Genomic DNA, 21,687 nt, shown 5'->3' on the forward strand with positions numbered 1-21,687 from the left:
TTGAAAAACCACAGTGAAGATGTTTCATGGTTTTTCCTTGGTATTTTCTCTAATTGTCCAAATTCAGAGTTTTTCAGAAGTAGTGACTACTGGGGGGAGAGGGATTCTTAATGCTTCTGTAGATTAATGGTAAATCTGTTTTGTTTTTTTTTTAAATAAAGTAAGGGATTATATTGTGCATGAATTAATGCAGCAGGAACTGATAAAAACCTAAAGTATATTCATTTAACATACTTTCTTTTGGCTTTGTAACCTTTGCTTAATTAACAGGGTGTAGAGTTTATCTGGCACTGTCATTAAAGGAAGGGTTTGGTTTTGGGGGGGGGGGTGTTGCCTTTTTAGTAAGATATATGTGCTCATATGTATATGTGCTTATAACTAGATTATGCTATGTGTTACATATTAAGATGCAGATCCTATAGGTGAAATTGTATTTCGAGCATAATCTGTTTCACTCAAAGCAAAATAAATAATTTTTTTTGTTAGTGTACTTATATGTACACCAAAGCTTCCCGTGGTACAGCTCGAAGAGTTAGGATTCACAGAGCTCTTTGGCAGTGTCAAATCCACAGAAACCTGCTCTGCTGTGGCTGTAGGGCACACGGTTGAAGGTGATTAGTCAGTGCAGTAAGTCGCTGCTTATCAACTTATCTGCTGAACTGGACAACATGCGTATTCTTAGTCACAGAAGAGTTTTAAGATAACATGTGTTAACTTAAGTCATGGCGGAGGTGGTTCCAGCTAGTATGTTTTTTATCTCACAGTGGGGTAGACCAAGGCTGTATCTATACTGATGAAATCAGCACTTTTGGGAATATTCCCCAGGCACTGATGCCAGCTGGTGTGAAGTAGCCAGCTAGTAAACTTGTGGTCTGCAGATCAAGGTAGCTGTGCATAAACAGTGGGATGGGAATGGCCACTTGAACATCCCGACTCCAATTTGTGGGCGGGATTGTTTGAGAGAGTGGTAAAAATATGCAGACAACTGTTGTAAAAGTGCAGCAATATGGGTGATCATGTTCCAGGGGCCAGGAACATCGTAAGCCTGTGTTTTAATTTACAAGATACAGCTTGAGTACTCTGTTTCAGTGGCTAAACTAATGAGCAGCGTCTCATTACTGCTCTGTGACTTGCTCATCGTCATTATGTGCCTATAGCCCATCTTTGTATCTATGTGAAGTTAGAGATATTGTACCAATATACCTATAATTGGGTAGTATCTGTAATATGTCTGGAGAATAGATAGATGAAGTATTTTCCATCTCCTATTTTGATCTTTTATGCATGTCTTCTAACTGTTAATGGTGTGTACTGATATATAAAACTTCTGTGCTGTAGGACCTCAGCCATGTGGCTTCTGGGGAATCAGTAGATGAAGATATTCCTCCTCCTTCAGTATCACTACCTAAACTGGCTGCACTTCTTCGGGTTTTCAGTACTGTTGTGAGGAGTATTGGGGAACGCTTCAGCCCAATTAGAGGACCACCAATTACGGAAGCATATGTAACTGATGTAAGAATGCAAGTTTTTGTTTTTCTTCATTGCTGACATGATTTATTACCATATAATGATGGTACTCACTCTTGAATTTATTTGGATTTTGTGAATTTTACATGGATATGTATGTGCTCAGCTTTGAGCAAATGTGTTTTCTTGAAATATACTACAAGATTTTTCTTAAGTATTAAGGTATAGATTGTGATAGCACATGGGAGTCATATATAGCAGAAACTAAGTTTTTAAGGCATTTAACCTCATGCAGCTAGGTTTATGCTTGTGTTATCTGTCTCTGTAACCATAATGTTACCATTTATTCAGATTGCCGTGATGCTATATATAAAAACTGAATTCAAATTATGAGCTTGACTTTATAAAATGCAGGTTTTTATCTATGTGGAAATTGTATCTATCAAATCAGATAGCAAAGTCCGCTTGTTCTATAGTATAGGATGGTGTAAACTTGGAATGAATATTACATAATGTGCTAATTACCTGCTATACTTCTATAGCAGGAACTGTAGAGTGTGCGAATTATTTAAAAAATCTTGTCATAATCTTGTTGCTGCATGAGCTGTACAACTGGAATTTATATCCTTGCAGAGTTCTGTGAGGGACAAAACTTCTCAGATAAATAAGTGTATGGATTTCCCAATTAAAGCCACGAGAGTTATGTAAGTTGTGTCTTAATCTGTAGAGGATTCTTGTGACAGAAGCTCAAGAAAACTAGTCTGTCTTTTACAAGAGGAGTTCTGTTGACATCGGTTGGAACTGAACAGAATTCTGAATAATGAATTTAGGTTTTCTAGGTCTTTGCAGGTCTTTAACCGAGTAGGAAAGCAGGCAATAGAAGGTTTGCTTTTTCATATACTTCTGAAGTATAATGCCATGATGTCCTTTATTCAGAATATTCTATTGACAGAATTTACCAAGCTGCAGAGTAGGTGACGGGACAGGATATCAAATGGATGTGAATATAATTAAATAGCGTACAGTCCTTGTCTCTCTTTAATGGAGTTTAATTTAGATATGTGTTTATTTTTCCAGGTTCTGTACAGAGTAATGAGATGTGTGACTGCAGCAAACCAAGTATTCTTTTCTGAAGCCGTACTTACAGCTGCCAATGAGTGTGTTGGTGTTTTACTTGGCAGCCTAGATCCAAGTATGACCATACACTGTGACATGGTCATCACATATGGATTAGATCAAATGGACAGTTGTCAGAGTTGTGGCACTGATTATATCATTTCAGTCCTGAATTTGTTGACGCTGGTTTGTACAACTTTTATTATTGCAGTTTTTGCATTGGAAAATATTATTTTCTAAGCAGCCTTGCTTTTTTGTGTGTATATTAGATAAATATTTAAAACTCTTCTCTTTCTGAGCACAAGCAAGAAATTCCCCTTGTAAATGCTTGTATTCTATTCTGTGTAAAGCTTATGCTGCTGGCTTGTGTATGCATTTGGCTTGTCAGTAGTGGCATTTTGTTTTAGCCTGAGTGTTGGGGCTTTGTGGGTGTTCTGTTTTTTGGTTTTTTTTTTTCTCTCCATGTCTGGCTTGACTGTTGGGCAGTGCCATTCTCTGGCCTCTGCAGTTCAAAACATAGCTTTTAATGTGTAGGCCACAAACTCTTAAACCCATCGAGCTAAATTAATCAGGCAACTTTCTCGGCTGTGCTATTAAAGCCTGAAAGTAACTAATTCTCTGAATGTGAATTTGGGAAAGCAAATAGAAAATACTTGCATTTCTGGGAAGTTGTTTTTTCTACATATAGTGTATAGAAGCTAGAAAAACAGTATTTTAATTAGTCTTTAATAATCTTTTCTAATAGAAATTAATTCAGGTAATTAAAGATATTTATAATTATGGTTTTTATCTCCAGATTGTTGAACAAATAAATACAAAACTACCATCATCATTTGTAGAGAAGTTATTTATACCAGAGTCTAAACTACTTGTTCTTCGTTATCATAAGGAGAAGGAGGTAAGAGTAAGTGACTTCTACAGGTGTATTACAAGAGCTTTCATGTATTTTCTAGAATATATTTATTAAGCTGTAAAACTTTGTTCATTTTAAATCTGTTTTTAATCTAACTGCATATCTATGAAACTCCTGAAAAGGCAGATATTACTCGTTCTTGGTTTTGGGATTTAGATTTGATAAGGAATTGGTAAGTTCGCCATCGTACCAGATAGAGAAGTCCGTAGTTGATGTGGCTTTCATACTCAGCTTGTTATGTGGATGATCCAGAAAGTAATTAATAGATTCTGTCAGTAAGTACAACTTAATTACAGAAAACTGAAGATAGGTATGTGTATCAGACTGAGCGTAATTTTAAATTCTACCTTCGTGACTAACATATTTTATGATTTCATGCTAATCAATTACTGTAATTATTTTATATTCTCAAGGTTGTTGCAGCAGCCCATGCTGTATACCAAGCCGTATTGAGCCTGAAGAACATTCCTGTTTTGGAGACTGCATACAGGTTGATTCTAGGAGAAATGACCTGTGCTCTAAATAGCCTTCTCTATAGTTTACATCTTCCTGAGGCCTGTTGTGAAATCCAGCATGACTCTTTCAAGAAGCGTATATTCAATGTGGATAATGCAAAGTTTGTTGTTATATTTGACCTCAGTGCTCTAAGTACTATTGGAAATGCTAAAAACTCATTAATTGGGGTGAGTAAAAACTCTACAGATAAAGTTTGTGCAATAAGTGTAAGAGCACTTTTTACTTAAAATATGCCATAATGTATTTTACCAGTAGTGCACATATGTATAATTAAAATGATCATATTTGTTTCCTAACTTATGTTATAGAAAACCTTCCAGTATTAAAACTTAGGGGAAATAGAATGGGTGGATTGTATCTCTGGTTGCTGCATAATGAAAAGCAGTTTCTAGGGAAGAGCATCTTACCAGGCTTATTCATGGACTGATTCTAAGATCATCACAGTCATTCTTTTTGAAGATCAAGACAGATAAAAGCAGCTTTAGCGTGCTCTCTGGTAGTATAGCAGCCATAAACACTTGTTCCAGATCTTTCCAACTAAAAACATAAACTGCCTTTTAACAGGTTGTTTAAAAAGGGGAAAGAAGGTCAGAAAATTAGGAGTTAAATTATTGCCCTTGGGAAGAAGCAAAACACAATAATTAATGGTATGGAAACTACACTTTATGATCTTTCTTCGCTTATGTTGCAATTGTTTTATAGATGTGGGCCCTTTCGCCGACTGTGTTTGCACTACTGAGTAAAAATCTGATGATTGTTCATGGTGACATAGCAGTTCATTTTCCTGCTGTCCAGTATGCAGTACTCTATACATTATATTCACACTGTTCCAGGTATGAAGATTAACAATTCATCAGTATTTTAAGAGCAGTAGGATGGACTGATCTGAACAGAATATATTGTTGGAGGGATGAATTTAAATAGGCTGTTACGATTAAGCTTTTGCCCAAACTTCCCTAATCAGTTTTTACTTTCATTAATTACAGGGAGTCTGTATCTCAGCCAAGAAAGCATATCCTGGCTTAAAATTTGGCATTTTATTCAAAGGCAGATTAGAAGTCTTGTGTTTGAATAGAGATAACTGAGGGAGAACTCTACTGAAAGTAAATAAGGAAAGATTATTTACTGTTTTGCTTACTGTGAGATCTAGGAGAGGTAATGAAATGTAAACAACAGATCTAAACACATTTTGAACCTCATCACTACAAAATGTTGTCAAAGTAAGGGAATATACTAGTTTAACTGTTACTCTGTACATTTCTTGGTTTTGGTCGTTTTTCACTAAGCATTTGATTCTAGACACAGTTGAAACCAGGTTACTGGGCTGCATGGACTGGTGTAAAATTGTAGCTTTGTTCTTTTAGGCCAGGGATCAAAATACTTGGGTTTTGACATACACCCACACAGTAACCACACTAACTTTTGCTGCTGGGTTTTTTGGTTGGTTTGTTTCTGTTTGTTTTGGGGTTTTTTTTGTTGTTCTTGTTTTTCCCCCTTCCTGTATACATTAAGGAAGTATCCCTAATCTTGAAGTGGTTTTGTATTTTATGTTTTTCCTTGCCTTTTCAGGCACGACCATTTCATATCCAGTAGCCTCAGTTCTTCCTCTCCCTCTCTGTTTGATGGAGCAGTTATAAGTACTGTAACCACAGCAACAAAAAAACATTTCTCAATCATACTAAACCTTTTGGGGCTACTGCTTAAGAAGGATAACCTTACTCAAGATACCAGGTAATGAACATTTTCTTATTCATCAGGAGACTTTTTTTTCCCCAGTAGAATGCCTTAATTCAGAAACCAGACAGTTAATGTTTTTTAAACATTAGTAATGATATATATGAGGAAAAAGTAGCTATTCATTTTTATGCATGAAAACTAGAAAAATTGAAACCATCATAAGATCTGTACAGTAAAAGCAGAGCTATCAAACTTTACTGAAAAGAAGTTTTTTCTCACTGAAAGAACCCTGTTACAATCCTGTATTACCAAAATGCTGTGAAAGCTGGGGACATCTTACGAAACCTTTTGTTTAAAAAATGAATTATGGCATAACACTCATTTGTAATGGGAAGTAGTTAAGTTATATTGAAAGATATCTTTCTGTAACTGTATAGAGTAGTGACTAATACTTTCGTTTTTTGAAGGAAACTACTTATGACATGGGCTTTGGAAGTGGCTGTTCTGATGAAAAAGTCAGAAACATATGCACCGTTATTTTCTCTCCCGTGTTTTCATAAGTTTTGTAAAGGACTTTTAGCAAACAGTAAGATATCACATATTTTTACTTGTTAACTGTCTTTTACATGGCATACTTAAGTACATATATGACAAGGTCACTTACTGCTCATAGCTGTAACTGTACTTGTTTCATTTACTCTTAGGGATGCTTCCAGTTTGTATTGTGCAAAAACTTACTCTTCTATAATTTTTCTTGAATGGGTCCCTACCTATTACTTTTGCAAGCAATTAGTTTTCTTAAAACAATAATTTGTGACTGTGAAATTGATCTACCAAAAATGTCAGTGCTGAGCCAAATCTTACTTGTAAAATTGTGTTTTGTTTTATCAGTGGAACAATTCCATAATGTGCTATATTGTTTCGGATTTCAAAACCTGGAAATAGAAATATGGGAACAGATGCTTTTAGTAACATACTAGCAAAAGCAGTAACTTCCCAAGACCAGCAGTTACTAACTTTACCTTATTTTTTTTTTAATTGACTTATATTGTGTATAATGCCAATGTATGGAGACCATAGGAAGATTAATCTGTCAGCTGCCAGAAAAGGCCCATAAATAACATGTAGCATAAGTGACTGTTACTAAGCATTTACTTAATATAGTAAAACCAGTCAATGAAATCAAAAGACAAGTATTGCATGAAGCCTGTGTCTCCTTCTACCAGCTATGCCTATGCTGTAAAAATGTCTTTAGATGTTCTACCACAACTACAGTAATGCATAAGTTATCTAATTCTAGCGAGAATAACTTTGTTTTTCTTTCAACTCCTTAATTCAGCCCTTCTGGAAGACGTGAACATTTGTCTTCAAGCATGTAGTAGCCTCCACGCCTTGTCTTCCTCTCTCCCAGATGACCTTTTACAAAGGTACTTGCACAGAATTCTGTGTATTATTTGAATTATGCTGTTAATGGAAATGTTATCACCTTTTTTCCTTTTCGGTGATGCAGATGTGTTGATGTGTGTCGTGTTCAACTAGTACATAGCGGTGCTCGTGTAAGACAAACTTTTGGAAAACTTCTGAAGTCAATTCCTTTAGATGTCGTGTTGAGGTAAGTTCAGATTAACTTCAATGTAGAGAATGGTTTAGTTTCTTTCTTCAATGACATTTATCTGAAAAATAATGCTGGTCAAATGTCATCACACTGCTTTAATTTAAAATCAAAAAACACACAGTGTCTAGCTATCTGTTCTACTTTGTTACAGGTTTAAGAACCATAGGTAGTACAAAAAGTAATTAACAGCAAATTTAATAAACTGCAGTACTTGCAGCAAATATGAATACTTGTAAGGTCCGTGTTATCCAGAACTTCAGCTATCCAGAACTGTCCTGCAATTTGTCTCAAAGACCTGAACCCTTAAAGCACTCTGTCTTAATACCAAAGAGTATACTTATTTCCAGTCATTGCATATATATATATGTGTGTGTGTGTGTGTATAACTTTTTTGCACAACTTTGATTTATCCAAGTACATTATAGCATGGATTGTTTTTCCTGCCCTGTTCCTGCAGTAACCGTACCCACACAGAAATACAAGAAATTTCGTTGGCTATAAGAAGTCATATGAGCAAAGCTCCAAGTAATACATTCCACCCGCAGGATTTCTCTGATGTCATTAGTTTTATTTTGTATGGAAACTCTCACCGAACCGGGTAAGAACTTATTTTAAAACTGAAATCCATGGGTGTTGAATTTCTAGTAAACAATTCCAAGCTTTATTTAGTTTAAATTTGTAACTATCTTTACAAATTACATCGGTGTACCTTCAATAATTTTTTTTTTGCACTTCTCTTTAGGTATTTATAAATATCTTCAAATACACACTTTTTTGCATATTTGCCTATGTACATTGCTGCTAGGAAATAAACCTGAGAGGTTTGTTTGAGAGCAGTAGGGAGATGAAATGTGTGCTGATAAACTTGTTACCACGTGAACTTGTGTTAACGTACTGACGTTTTCTTTCAGGAAGGATAATTGGTTAGAAAGATTATTCTATAGCTGTCAAAGACTAGATAAGAGAGATCAACCAACTATCCCTCGTAATCTATTGAAGACTGATGCTGTTCTTTGGCAGTGGGCTGTTTGGGAAGCAGCTCAGTTCACTGTTCTTTCGAAGTTACGAACTCCTCTGGGTAGAGCCCAAGATACATTTCAAACAATTGAAGGTAATGTAAAAGACGTAGTTTATTTTCATGGGATTTTTTTGGTAAGATTGTGCAGCTGAGAACTTAATGTCCAACGCAAGAAGGAAAATGGCTTTATTTTTCACCTATTAAATATTTTAGTGTGTTTTTGTCTGATACATCAAGAAATGCAATGGCAGAAGAACAGTTGCATAATTACTATTACCTTCTGAGAGATTTTGCTTTAGCACTGCTATCCCTTGACACATTTAAATACTGTCTGGTAACTTTTTCCCCCCATCTTTTGTTAAAATGTGTAGGTATTATTAGGAGTCTTGCAGCCCATACATTAAACCCTGACCAAGATGTTAGCCAGTGGACTACTGCAGACAATGATGAAGGACACAGTAGCAACCAGCTTAGGCTTGTTCTCCTTCTACAGTATCTGGAGAACTTGGAAAAATTGATGTACAATGCTTATGAAGGATGTGCCAATGCCCTTACCTCTCCGCCCAAGGTTTGTCTGTCTTACTTGAAACTTACTTGTCAGTGTTACTTGAAACAGTCTGTTGAATGAACAGTGGCGTCAGGGTTGTTCAGGTCTTAACTGTGGAACTTCAGAAGAACTGAGACAAAGTTTTGAGACTGTTAATTTGTCTGGCTTTGACTTTGGCTTATTCCTAGAGAACATGTGAAAACAGGATTTATTTCTGGAGTACCAGCTTGTATAGTGATACAAATCAAGCAAGCCTGTAGTACCTCTAATTTGTAGCAGTCACTTATTTATAGATGGTCAGCAGTCTTGTTATGAAGTAACATAATTATTTGAGGCTTTAAATTGCTTTTTGTGGAATATAATAATTATTTATAAACAACATACCCTTTTGTCTGCAACATACCCCTTTTGTCTGCGAAACATTCTTCACTGTTGAAATAAGCTCTTTAATTACCACGTTTTGACATGACAGTAATATATAATTTATAGTCGGTTCATGTCAAGATTTTTTTAGCTTGCAATTATGCCTGGACAGTTGCATACTGTGCATAATTTCAGACCATCTGCATTAATTAAATTAAAGATGCAGTATTTTACCATTTTCTTCATCTCTCAATTGAAAACTCCACTGCAGAAAAGAAACCTGTCCTGACTTGGAGTGTTTTAAATACTAAGTAGTTAATGTAACTATTTTGATTCATACAGAAGAATGGTATTGTAAATCTCTTTTCTATCTTTAAAGGTTATCAGGACATTCTTTTACACTAATCGTCAGACATGCCAAGATTGGCTAACGCGGATTAGGCTTTCCATCATGAGAGTTGGGTTGCTGGCTGGCCAGCCTGCTGTGACAGTCAGGCATGGTTTTGATTTACTCACAGAAATGAAAACGAATAATACTATCTCTCAGGTACTCTCTTTTTCAAACCCTGTAAACTATTGCAACAATATTCTCATGATATTCTAAAAGAACTAAGCTAAGGTAATCAGTCATTATTAAACCAACTGGTCTGTAGAAGATTGTGTTATTTAAAGCCACATTTTAAACTCATACTGCTGTGTTGACAGAGTTTTGTGGTGAAGTAATACTGCAAGTTGGAGATTAGGATGTACTGTATACATGTGGTCAAATAATATACATAAATGAATGCTATAGTTTGTTCACAGTTTGAATTGAGCAATTTCTTTTTAAGTAGAAGATTCTGCTTAAACCTTATGAAACTTCTGATGTATTAGTTTGAGGCCTTCCCAAGCTTGTGGTAGTGTAGTGTCTTTGCTTACCTATGGGTATGAGCGAGAGAGGGATGTATTATGAAGGCATCCTTCCTCTGTAAGTAACTAGCAGATAAGTGCGGGGGTGGGATGAGTGGCTAAAGTGGTTAAGCTTTCTTTAAGAGGTTGAATAGTTTCTTCAGTACATGATTTGATTTGCTTAAATATTTTAACAAAGGAGGTTTGATCAATATTTATTATTTTCTGCTTTTTTATGAATTCCTGTACTTACATAGGTATAGACCATCATATAGTGATTACTGACTATTGACATTCAGGCTGTGGGTTCACAGCATATACTTTTCCCTTAGGTTCCTGACTTTTCCAAAAGCAGTGTAATGGATGGATATGCAGAGCACTTCACTTGTAGGTGCATATAATGAAATACTACTTTGCCATTTCCAAGTATTTAACCATGTATATAGCTCTTACTTTGTATGAGTTTTCTTAAATAAAGCTTTTGGTTTGCTTTTAGGGAAATGAATTGGAAGTGACAATTATGATGCTGGTAGAAGCACTCTGTGAGCTTCACTGTCCTGAAGCTATTCAGGGTATCGCTGTCTGGTCTTCTGCTGTAGTTGGGAAGAGTCTCGCCTGGATCAATTCTGTAGCTCAACAAGCAGAAGGGCGGTAAGTTTTCGCAGATAACTGGATGTTATAAAGTTGGACATTTTTTCCTTCTTGTGCATAGTTCTGCTTCTGAATCTTTTAAATTGTGGCGTGAATCAAGGCTACTGATCTAATTTCCATGTCAATTAAAGTCCTTGCGTCTTTCAGGGATACCTAATACATCTAGCATTTTTAGATATTTTAACTTCTAGTTTTAACTAAATTACCAGGTTTTGAATATAAATGGTGTTCCTAAGCTGTTTTTTTCTTAGTTTTTTGTACACATCAATACTATTTTCATATTGTATTTAATTTTCCATTGCAAAATATTATTAATTTAAATATTTTCTAATGAAGTTTCTGACCAACGGCGTGATCTGATTACCTGCCACAGTTTGCCAAGAGAGGGACTCCGAGAGAGATGCTTTGCAGTTTTAGTTCAGCTTTGAAAAAGTGGCTTCTACGTCTATTGAAGTAGAATCTTTGGCTGCAGATACAAATAAATGGGTCAATGTTCCAGATAGGGTATGCCTTCATTTTGGTGTTTTCATCTCCTTAAAGGAATGCATCCTTTCTTCTGTATGAAATAAAAAAGGGACACCTTTCATTATTTACCTACTATGTAAAAATCCCCAAACAAAGCAAAAAAAATAAGGTTTTATAACTATCTTTTTCCCATTTTTGTAATATTCTGTAAAATAATGTGCAGCTTTGTAATATGCGAGAAGTTTCTCAGAAATGTCAAGTTCAAGGTGTGAATTGTTGCCCCAGACCCAATTTTACAATCCTCTATTAAATGATACGTAGTTAATCAGTACTCAGCTTTACTCATTCAGGTAAAAAAATACGACAGTCAAATATAAAACTCGTTTATCTTCTTCGATCTGTACTTGGTTTGAAGTTGGCATTAAAACCTGAATGGAGAAGCTTTTATGCTATGCTATAACCTGGAAATTCAGCTGGTAAACTTGTATTCTAGGTTAATCCCTTTCTTTTGCTGAAGGTGACATGTTGAACTTTTTGAGTATTTTGGTAAAGAAATGTTTAAAATATAGTCTATTTACCAAAACAGAAAACTGGTTCTGTAAAATGCTGACTAAAATATTAAACCATTTAAGGTTTGAAAAAGCAACTGCGGAATACCAGGAGCACCTGTGCTCCATGACAGGAGTGGATTGCTGCATAACAGGCTTTGACAAAACTGTTCTGAAGTTGGCCAATTCAAACAGCGTGAATAATGCCAGCCCAAAGCATTCCTTGAATGGTCAGTATTGTTTTCTTTTTAAGAGAAACACAATTTTGTAACTCAATGAACATAAAATTACAACATTCAGTGATATAGCCATGGCAATGATGGTGTCTAATTCTTAAATCTGAAAACCTGTTTCTGTCTGCAGTTAAACTGAACTGCTTAATGCTGTTGAAACCAGTATTACGTGTAGGTATGAGGGTTTGCAGTAGTGAGGTCTAGCCGAATGAAACTAAAAATAATAGGTAAACTATTTTGTAATTTACTAACTTGGTTCTAAATTATTTTAGGTCAACATAACTTAAGGCTTAGTATTTATGACATAATTGTACATAAATGCATTAGTTGTTCAAAGTTTTTTAACTACTGAGACTTTGTTTCAGTATTCCGTTTCATCTTTGAAAAGGAACCTTCTTTGTTCCTAATTTAGTTCCTACGTTTTGCTGTTTTGATGCTTCTTTACAGATACAGACTAAATTGTTCCAAAACGGCCTTTGAATGTTTTTCTACCAAAAAAGCATAAGTGGAAGAATACTGTAAATGTTGTGTAACTATTTGAATTTTTTTTTAATTAAGTGGGGCTTTTGACAAAAGACACTGCAATTCTGTTACTCAAACATAATTTCTATTTAAAAATATATAAGCGTAAATATATATTTAAGTATATTACTATTTCTTTGTTTAACAGGAGAAACTAGAAAAACTGTTCTGACTAAGCCAAGTGACTCTTCACCTGAGGTTATAAACTACTTGGGTAACAAAGCATGTGAATGTTACATTTCCATTGCTGACTGGTCCGCTGTTCAGGAGTGGCAAAATATGGTCCATGACTTGAAGAAAAGCAATAGCAATACCTCAATCAATCTGAAGGCAGATTTTAACTACATAAAGTAAGGATATAATTAATTTATTCAACTGTAGCTTAGAGTTTTTATGGATTTTAGAAACTGGATGTCATTGAAATAGAGGTGTGATAAGAAGGAAGTTGTGTTCTTGGGAGGGGGGAAACTTGGCCATGATGTTTACTAGCCATACAGATAAGGAAAGAGGTAGCATGATTCTAAATAGTAATGGTATAGCTTTCTGACTGCTGAGGTTTCTTAGTATTCAAGAAAAACATCTTTTCATTGAAAGTAGAAGATACCAAATTTCTATTAGCAGAAGATGCGTCCTTTTGCGCAACTTAATAGTAAAGTATAAAATGCCTGTTAGCGTTACAGTTCTTAAAAATATTTTAATTCATTAATCTAATGTAGAAAGTGTATTAAGGAGATGATCTGGGCTGCATACATTTTTTTGTTTTGTTTTTTAAATGGAATTTCAAATTGTAGTTTGTGTTTATCTCCTAACCCTTGATATTTGTCTGGTTCATGAAAAAATATTTATGATGTCAAAATAGTCCTTCAAGGTTTGAGTCCTTTCTGTTTCATTTGACAACTTGATTACTTTCCATCCCTGTACAATTGCGGCAAACGTCGTAAAATCCTTTTGGCTGAAATTCCTTGACTTGAAAATAAAAGCATAGAAAGAACCTTTGAAATAAAATCCTGCAGGTCTGAAAAGATGACGACTACTGTCAGAGAAAGGCGCGATCCTTTTTCTTGGTGCAGTAACTCAGTGTTGTGCAGTTAAGCCATTAGGAGTGTGAATGCTTGTCCTGGGTGTGAAAAATGTGTCATTTCTCAATGTTGATGTTTTTGTAAATAAACCCACTGTAATTCTGATAAATATAGCAAGTGCTTGCTGTACTATTGCAGAGGTCTGGTCATTTTAGCTGGTTTGAGTTAGTTTTCATCCAGATAATTGCTGGAAGTATGATACTGTATCATGAGAAAAATCCTGTAAAGAGCTCCTGAGGATGCACAGCACTTCGACTCTTCTGCTCCTGAGCAGGCTGAGAAGAGGCTCTGTAGTAAGGATGATCGAAATAATTCAGCAGAAAGGGGATTTTTCACATGCTGAGTACTTTTTTCTTTTCTAATGCAGATATTTAGATAATTCCTTCTTCACTGGATAGTAACAAGAATATTGAACCTTTAAGTCTTCCGTATTCTGAGCCATCAAGCCTCTTAAACTTTCAGTGCCTTTTTTGTGTAGTCCTGTAAAAGTTTATAATGCCAAATTATTTCCTAATGTAGAACAACTGGGGAAAAAAGCTAAATTTGTTGCATCAGAATGTTAAGCAATATAAATTTGTATAATCTATGGCCTCCGCAATATTCCAGTATTCCTGGAATTTTGGTTTCATGTAAACTGAAGAGTTGAAACCATGGCCTCATCAAATTCTGCCCCAAAACTTACTTTTCTGTGCATAGAGGTTGCGGGGGAAAGGTTTGGGATTTTCTTTGTGTTTAAACTCTTCCAAACTCAACCTTTTTCTTCCTGTGGTAGCAGACTATTATATATAGTGTGATGATAATACGAAAAACTTCATAGCTGGAGGAGTGTTTTTTCCTTTCTCTTTGATATTGAGCTTATCTATTGCAGTACTATTGCCTTTTATTGATCGATGTGAAAATTGAGATTTTTTTGTTTAGAATTAATCAGAAGTGCTCTGTAGGATTTTGAGTTAGACTTGAGTCTGTCTTTTTTGCTGTATAAGATACTGAAAAACTGGAATGAAGTAAGGAATGTGAAAATAAAACTATGAACATTGAATTGCAGATCTTTGAGCAGCTTTGAATCTGGAAAACTTACTGAATGCACTGAACAACTAGAATTATTACCAGGAGAAAATATCAACCTACTTGCAGGGGGATCCAAAGAAAAAATAGGTACAAATACATAAGTTAATGTTACTTCATATACAAAAGTAAATATTTCTTCATGTATCTGTGTCTAAATGACAGACTGAAACTTCTGAATGCAGTTTGCAGTGTTCATTGGACTGACCATAACGTTTATGAATTGAGCTTCAAAATGATTGGCAGTAGTCATTTTAAATATTGATACAAGTTTGTTATCTGAAGTTAATGTGTGTGTTTGTAAGTAGTCTATCATCAATTTCTAATATGAATATGTACATATATATTTTTAAAAAATATGTTTTTAAAAGGGTTTTTTCAAACTTCCTTGCTCTCAAAAACGCTTTCTCAGATGGTGACACTTGATAAAATTGAGCAATTCTAGTTGGTTTCAATTGTTTAATCTCCATGTAGACATGAAGAAGCTCCTTCCTAATATGCTAAGTCCTGATCCAAGAGAACTTCAAAAAGCAGTTGAAGTACAGCTTTTGAGAAGTTCAGTATGTCTGGCAACAGCTGTAAACCACATAGAACAGGAGCAAAAATGGCAGTCAATATCTGAGTAAGTTGAAATGTGCTATGAATAAATTAATGTAATGTACTGTGAAAAGCTGTTCTAGTTTTAAATGTGACTTTGTGAAAAGCATACCCTGCTTTGTACTTTAGCTTCTATAGTAGTTTGCTACCAGTTTTAGCTGTTGTGAGTTATAAGGAAAAATATACTTTATAGTTATATAATATAGTTACTGAGGAAAAATAAGACTATGTTTAACTTGGACATTATGTGGTTCGTTGAGTTGATAAAGTACTCCTTGTCAGTTTAATAATAAAGTATCATACTGTAAAATTTTGTGTGATACTGCAAGATTTTCTCATCATCTCTTTCAAGATGTTGAATTTACTTTTTCTTCAGTAATTTTAATATCACTGTTTGCCCTTAAAGTCTAGCTAACAAAAAATAACTGTTCTGATTCTTTTATTTCAGAAATGTTATTAAGTACTTAAAGCAAACATCACGGATTGCTATTGGACCTTTAAGACTTTCCACACTCACTGTGTCTCAGTCTTTACCGGTCTTGAGCACTCTTCAGTTATATTGTTCTTCTGCTTTGGAAAACACTGTATCCAATAGGCTGACATCAGAGGTAGGTCTGTGTGTTTAAAACTTAAATTGGAGTAATGTCTTTCTCCACGTCATGTCATGAAGTATTGAATATAGAACACATGTTAATTATTTTGAGCGTTGTTAATTGTACTGTAAAAAGACCTCATTCAGTTTTCTGATGTGCCTTGACCCACAGGTTTTTTTTTTTAAATTTACATCTCAGTTGGACTTCTTTCTATAGCTATAAATATGCCATCTCTTTGAATTACTTATTGTATTTTTAAAGTTTCATTGGTAGTTTCTTTTTAGAGAAGTGTTGATATATTTCTATGTTGTAACACTTATTCCTACAACACACACTTAATTTACTTCAAAAGTAACTCTAAAATACTTATCAAAACCTGATCGCTTAAAGCAATTAAAAACTCAATGTCAAAGTTCAACCAGCACAAATGATGCAGTTCTAACTTCTAATCACATTGTTCAGAAAAAAATTCTGCTTGATTTTGAGCTACTCTTACTGTTGTCCTCTCAAAATCAAGCATGTCTTTCTAGAGTTGCATAAAACATATTTGTGTTTTAGTAGTTAGAGTGGCTACTAATACAATTAAAAATGTTTACTTTGCACTAAAATGGTCTTTGGTTTCGATAAATGAAAATACATTTCAGTGAAGATGTCTCTCATGATAACTATGCAACTTCTATGCCTGTTTCAGGACTGTCTTATACCTCTCTTCAATGATGCTTTGAGGTCTTGTAAACAGCATGATGTAAGGCCATGGATGCATGCACTGAGGTACACAGTATACCAGAATCAATTGATGGAAAAACTTAAAGGTATATAAGCTCTCATTTTAGTGTTATGAAAAGTAAATGCAGAATTTGAACTTAAATCTTCCGCTGAGAGCAGCAGCTCTGTCTTTTTATTTAGACGCATTACTTTTTAAAAGCCAAGTTTTCGTTATTTGGGTGCCTTGCTTTACAACTAGGGATGTCAATTACTACTGTAATGTAGACAGTGTTAAAAAGAAGAAAAAATATTCTGAAATGCTGAGTGAGTTCTATACTCACTCTTCTAACTGCACTTCACTTTCTCCTTTCTTCATGCTTCAAATGCTTTTGCTTTTTAACACTTCAATGCTATCAATAACGAGTCTTTAAAAACAGTCATGAAAACCATTTAAATGTGCAGTATGATAAGAGGTAATGGGAGAAAAAGAAGTTGTATGAGGGGACAAGTAGATTTCTTAGTTAAGAAGAACGCTTATAGTGAAAAAAATACTCTCTTGCCCAGCAGATAATCTCTGGGGTTTTTTTTTTTGTTTCAGATAGGGTATATGTATTCTAGGCAGAGTACTCTGAATTTCTGGAGGAGGTGTTAGGAAAAAAATATGAAAGAGCTGAGCAATTTTTTTACTGATGGCCATGTACAGAATGCATCGGGCATATCTATATAGCCCAGGTGCAGTTATTGTTTGTTTAATAATTTTGTTTAGAATGTCTTGCTTTCTTTTTCAGAACCAACGGTCCCAATTAAAAGCCATCTAATGGAGCTGGGTTTAACAGCAGCAAAATTTGCACGGAAGCGAGGAAATATTGCTCTAGCTACACGACTGCTTGCCCAGTGCAGTGAAGTTCAGCTAGGAAAAACCACCACGGCACAAGACTTAGTCCAACACTTCAAAAAATTGTCTGCGCCAGGTCAGATAGATGAAAAATGGGGTCCTGAACTTGATATTGAGAAGACAAAATTGTTATACACAGCAGGTAAGTATTTGCTAATTATATTGTGGATACTTGGGCTTCTAGTCCTTGCAACCAGGCTAATTCCCTTGACCTTGAACAAGTTGTAATAGGACAGTATTATTAGGAATTGATTTCATTGTATTAACTGTTGTCTCAGTCTGAAAATGTTTTCACAAGTCTTTTCTTCCTTGTCATTTTTAACTTCAAAAGAGAATTTTCTTTTGTAAAAATATATTGTTACAAGCTGTATCTGAATATGCTGAATTTCAGAAGAAGTGTTTTGAATAAAGTTAACACTCTGCTGAAGATACGCTTTTCATGATATGCAGGTCAGTCAACACATGCCATGGAAATGCTGAGCTCTTGTGCCATATCTTTTTGCAAATCTGCCAAAGCTGAATATGCAGTTGCTAAATCTATTCTCACGCTGGCCAAATGGATTCAAGCAGAATGGAAAGAGATTTCAGGACAGTTGAAACAAGTGTATAGAGCTCGACAGCAGCAGAACCACACTGGTCTGTCTACCTTGTCTAAAAACATATATAATTTGATTGATCTCTCATCTGTTAATACACTGGAAGAAGAATATCCTAGGATTGAAAGTGAATCTACAGGTAGAGGTGTTCTTCTTATTCATTTTTTGTTAAATTAGTTACTGATGATTCCACTGAGGAATAGCACCAGTTATATCGATAAAGATTAAGTGCTCCATCACCCGGGTATTTATTTTACTAATACAAATATAAACAATGTGTGTTTGCGATTGTGGGTTGCTTTTTTTTAATTGTGTATAGTTACCTAACACCTTAATATGGATCTTTCATATTTCTTTCACATTTTTGTCATTAAAGTGATTGTGGCCTGAACAAGAAACTGGAATGTGTTTATTTTATGAGGATATCAAATTTTGTCATACTTCTGTCTGCTTTCAGCTCCTGTATTTATTAGTTTGAATGAGATCCCTCAGATTAGGTATTGACAAGACTTAACGTTTTGAGGGCCCTGATAAGTGTGAAAAGCAGTTACCTTAGGTTTTCTCATGATCTTTAATCTACACTTAATGTGAACACCTCTGTTGCGGGTATAAAATGCACCCTAATTCTCAGTTTTCGGCAGACTTTTCTTCAAATGGCAGGATAAATTTCTTCCTTTGCTTAAACATGGATTTCACAAATAACTTAGTTCCTCCTTTGCAGAGTCAGAAGTATTTTAGAGTTGTTAATGGCTGTTAAGTAGTAGGTGCTTTTTAACTTGATGGTGGAGAAAATAAATATATGCACAAACACACTGCCCTAGGTACTTCATAAATCTGCTTTCTGAAGCACCTTGCCCTTTTGGACATCATGAGTTTCTTGCCTCAGTACCATCTTTCTGTGAAAGAGAAAACAATAGTAGAGTATAGACAGTGGTTGTTAGCAAATGAAAAACAAGTCTTTGTTTTGCAGACAGTGTCAGAACTGAAAAATAATTGCATTTCAGAAAACTTGATGCTTTTGGGAACTAACTTGACAAAAAAAATATTATGTACTTAAAATATTTTGCTGTTATTTTGCATGTTGAGGAAATTAGAAGTAGATTTTAACATCATAAATACTGCTCTGTTTCTCCCGTCACAGTAAATATTGGAGTCGGAGAACCTGACTTCATCTTGGGACAGCTGTATCACTTGTCTTCAGTACAGGCACCTGAAGTAGCCAAGTCTTGGGCAGCCCTTGCTAGCTGGGCTTACAGATGGGGCCGGAAAGTAGTTGATAATGCCAGGTAAATTCATCATAACATCTCAATTTATACGGCACAACTAGTTTTCTTTATTAAGATAAACCCTAGCTTTGCATTTGTGATTATTGTACTTTGTGGTCAGAAGTCATATGTGAGGAGAGAATTGTGAATATTCTCTTGATTACTTGCCTTCTCTAAAAAGAAGGGAGTTTGAGTTAAAGGGTGAAGATTTCTTCATTCAAGAAGTTTTATATATACAATGTTAATGGGTTCAGTAGCTCTACGAATACTAATATATTGGGGATCAATAATTCATTAAATGTTACAGTCAGGGAGAAGGTGTTCGTCTGCTGCCCCGGGAAAAATCTGAGGTTCAGAACTTGCTTCCAGACAACGTTGCAGAGGAAGATAAAGAGAAAATCTATGGGATTCTTGGGCAGGCAGTGTGTCGTCCAGCTGGGATTCAAGTAAGTGTAAATTTTCTTGCTTAAAAAATGTTCAACTTCAGTGTGAAATTTACTTTTTCTCTACTTGTGATTCGTATTAACTCTTTTAAACGTTCTGAAGTTAAAATTCAGGTAATTTAAGAGTTCTCTAAGAAGCCATCCGTTAGAACGGACATGCTATCACTTAGCTGTGGACTATGGTAATATGATCAAGTAATACAGTTGCATGAGTTGCCTAGACAAGAACTGGATTAGGAACTAATACTGCTTGTAGAAATGGTTGGAGGGCTTAATCAAATCTGTTGTCTCTTTATTTGCATTTAGGATGAAGATATGACTCTACAAATCGCTGAGAATGAAGACAACGAAGAAGATGATATGGTGGACGTTATATGGCGTCAATTATTAACAAGTTGTCCCTGGCTTTCAGATCTTGATGAAAATGCAACAGAAGGGTTAATTAAAGTGTGGAGGAAAGTTGTAGACAGAATCTTCAGTCTCTATAAGCTCTCCTGCAGTGCATATTTTACTTTCCTCAAACTCAATGCTGGGCAGGTTAGTGTTTGTGTTGATGAGGAAATGCAGTTACAAACTTCTCTAAATGTTGATATGATCTATATACTTAGTTTAGAGGAGTATTTCTTTCTTTCAAGGTTCCACTTGATGAAGATGATCCCAGGCTGCACTTAAGAAATACTTCTGAGCAAAGCACAGATGATGTTATTGTGATGGCAACCCTAAGACTGTTAAGATTGCTTGTGAAACATGCTGGAGAACTTAGACAGTATTTAGAGCATGGGCTAGAAACTACGCCTACTGCTCCTTGGAGAGGTAAGTACATGTTACCTAGTTGTTAAAATTAATCATGACACATTTTCTCTAAATACAAGCAGAATGGTATTCATTGCACTTTCATAAAATTTTTATTTAAGCATGATGGAAAGAGCCTGTTTTTTACTAAATTTCATCAAAGGTGTTCAAGCCTCTGCCATGCATTCTGATCTTAGAATAGAAAGTAGCACAGATTCTGATCCCATCCCTCCCTGCCATAAGACACTGGAAGGAGAAAGGAGATGTAATATAATATATTACTTCAAAAACTACTTTAAAAAAAATGGGATGGATTTTTTTCCTAGCTGCAGTTCGAAATACTGTTCAGAGAAAGATGTGTGGCTAAAGCCAGATGTCTCAGAACTAATTGTTTGTCACTACACTACTGGTTCTGTTGCTCAGGGACTTTCCCCACAAAAAGTTATTGGGTTAGTGTGGAAGGCAGCAGAAGAGGAGACAAACTATTGCAAAATTGTACTTTCTTTTGAAACATCTGGTGATACTAACTTCAAGAACTATTAATGTGACTCTTCTTATTTTTTAAAAATGGTATAACAGATACAATGTGCAAAACTCAATTCCTAGTGCTTGACTAAAGGGTTTATGTATTGCATCTGATGTTATCTGTATTTGAATAGTAGAAGAAAAGCTATTGTCTGTACCACAATAAATACAGACAGTTATTTAAATCAAGAAGTTTATATTGGGAAACTCGACGTTTATGTGCTCCTAATGCAAAACCAGCATGCTTTTAAAAATAAAATAAAATTCTGCATAATCTGAAGTTTATGGAAATGAATTGGCACATTTTATTTTCCTGTTTATGAAGGTATTATTCCTCAGCTTTTCTCCCGCCTGAATCACCCAGAAGTTTATGTTCGTCAGAGTATTTGCAATTTATTGTGTCGAGTGGCTCAAGATTCTCCTCACCTTATACTATACCCTGCAATAGTGGGTACCATTTCACTTAGCAGTGAATCCCAGACTTCAGGTATGGAGGGAAAAAAAAAAAAAGTGTTCAAATATACTTTAGCTAATATATTTTATTTCTAGATAAAATGATACTGAGTTTTGGTTCCGTCCCGTCCCCCGCCCCC

At 35.1% G+C, this 21,687-nt stretch overlaps 1 protein-coding gene across 1 annotated transcript in view; it reads left to right on the forward strand.

The window, feature by feature from the left end:
- Positions 1-21,581, forward strand: part of LOC104626130 (serine/threonine-protein kinase SMG1-like) — a gene marked incomplete at its 3' end in the record, with an annotated part of 41,012 nt that extends 19,431 nt beyond the window's left edge. The window contains exons 11-37 of the mRNA XM_010293969.1: positions 1,339-1,512; positions 2,545-2,769; positions 3,380-3,481; positions 3,910-4,179; positions 4,715-4,845; positions 5,582-5,743; positions 6,157-6,275; positions 7,029-7,116; positions 7,200-7,301; positions 7,762-7,902; positions 8,216-8,415; positions 8,694-8,890; positions 9,612-9,779; positions 10,617-10,771; positions 11,869-12,014; positions 12,688-12,889; positions 14,664-14,773; positions 15,158-15,305; positions 15,729-15,888; positions 16,565-16,685; positions 17,367-17,615; positions 17,924-18,208; positions 19,211-19,355; positions 19,642-19,780; positions 20,084-20,314; positions 20,413-20,590; positions 21,420-21,581. Coding sequence (XP_010292271.1) covers positions 1,339-1,512; positions 2,545-2,769; positions 3,380-3,481; positions 3,910-4,179; positions 4,715-4,845; positions 5,582-5,743; positions 6,157-6,275; positions 7,029-7,116; positions 7,200-7,301; positions 7,762-7,902; positions 8,216-8,415; positions 8,694-8,890; positions 9,612-9,779; positions 10,617-10,771; positions 11,869-12,014; positions 12,688-12,889; positions 14,664-14,773; positions 15,158-15,305; positions 15,729-15,888; positions 16,565-16,685; positions 17,367-17,615; positions 17,924-18,208; positions 19,211-19,355; positions 19,642-19,780; positions 20,084-20,314; positions 20,413-20,590; positions 21,420-21,581 — 4,510 coding nt within the window. The remainder of the gene's footprint in view (positions 1-1,338; positions 1,513-2,544; positions 2,770-3,379; positions 3,482-3,909; positions 4,180-4,714; positions 4,846-5,581; positions 5,744-6,156; positions 6,276-7,028; positions 7,117-7,199; positions 7,302-7,761; positions 7,903-8,215; positions 8,416-8,693; positions 8,891-9,611; positions 9,780-10,616; positions 10,772-11,868; positions 12,015-12,687; positions 12,890-14,663; positions 14,774-15,157; positions 15,306-15,728; positions 15,889-16,564; positions 16,686-17,366; positions 17,616-17,923; positions 18,209-19,210; positions 19,356-19,641; positions 19,781-20,083; positions 20,315-20,412; positions 20,591-21,419) is intronic.
- Between the last annotated feature and the right edge of the window lie 106 nt (positions 21,582-21,687).

The sequence above is a fragment of the Phaethon lepturus genome, unplaced genomic scaffold, assembly GCF_000687285.1.
Source record: "Phaethon lepturus isolate BGI_N335 unplaced genomic scaffold, ASM68728v1 scaffold13309, whole genome shotgun sequence".
Taxonomy (NCBI): Eukaryota; Metazoa; Chordata; class Aves; order Phaethontiformes; family Phaethontidae; genus Phaethon; species Phaethon lepturus.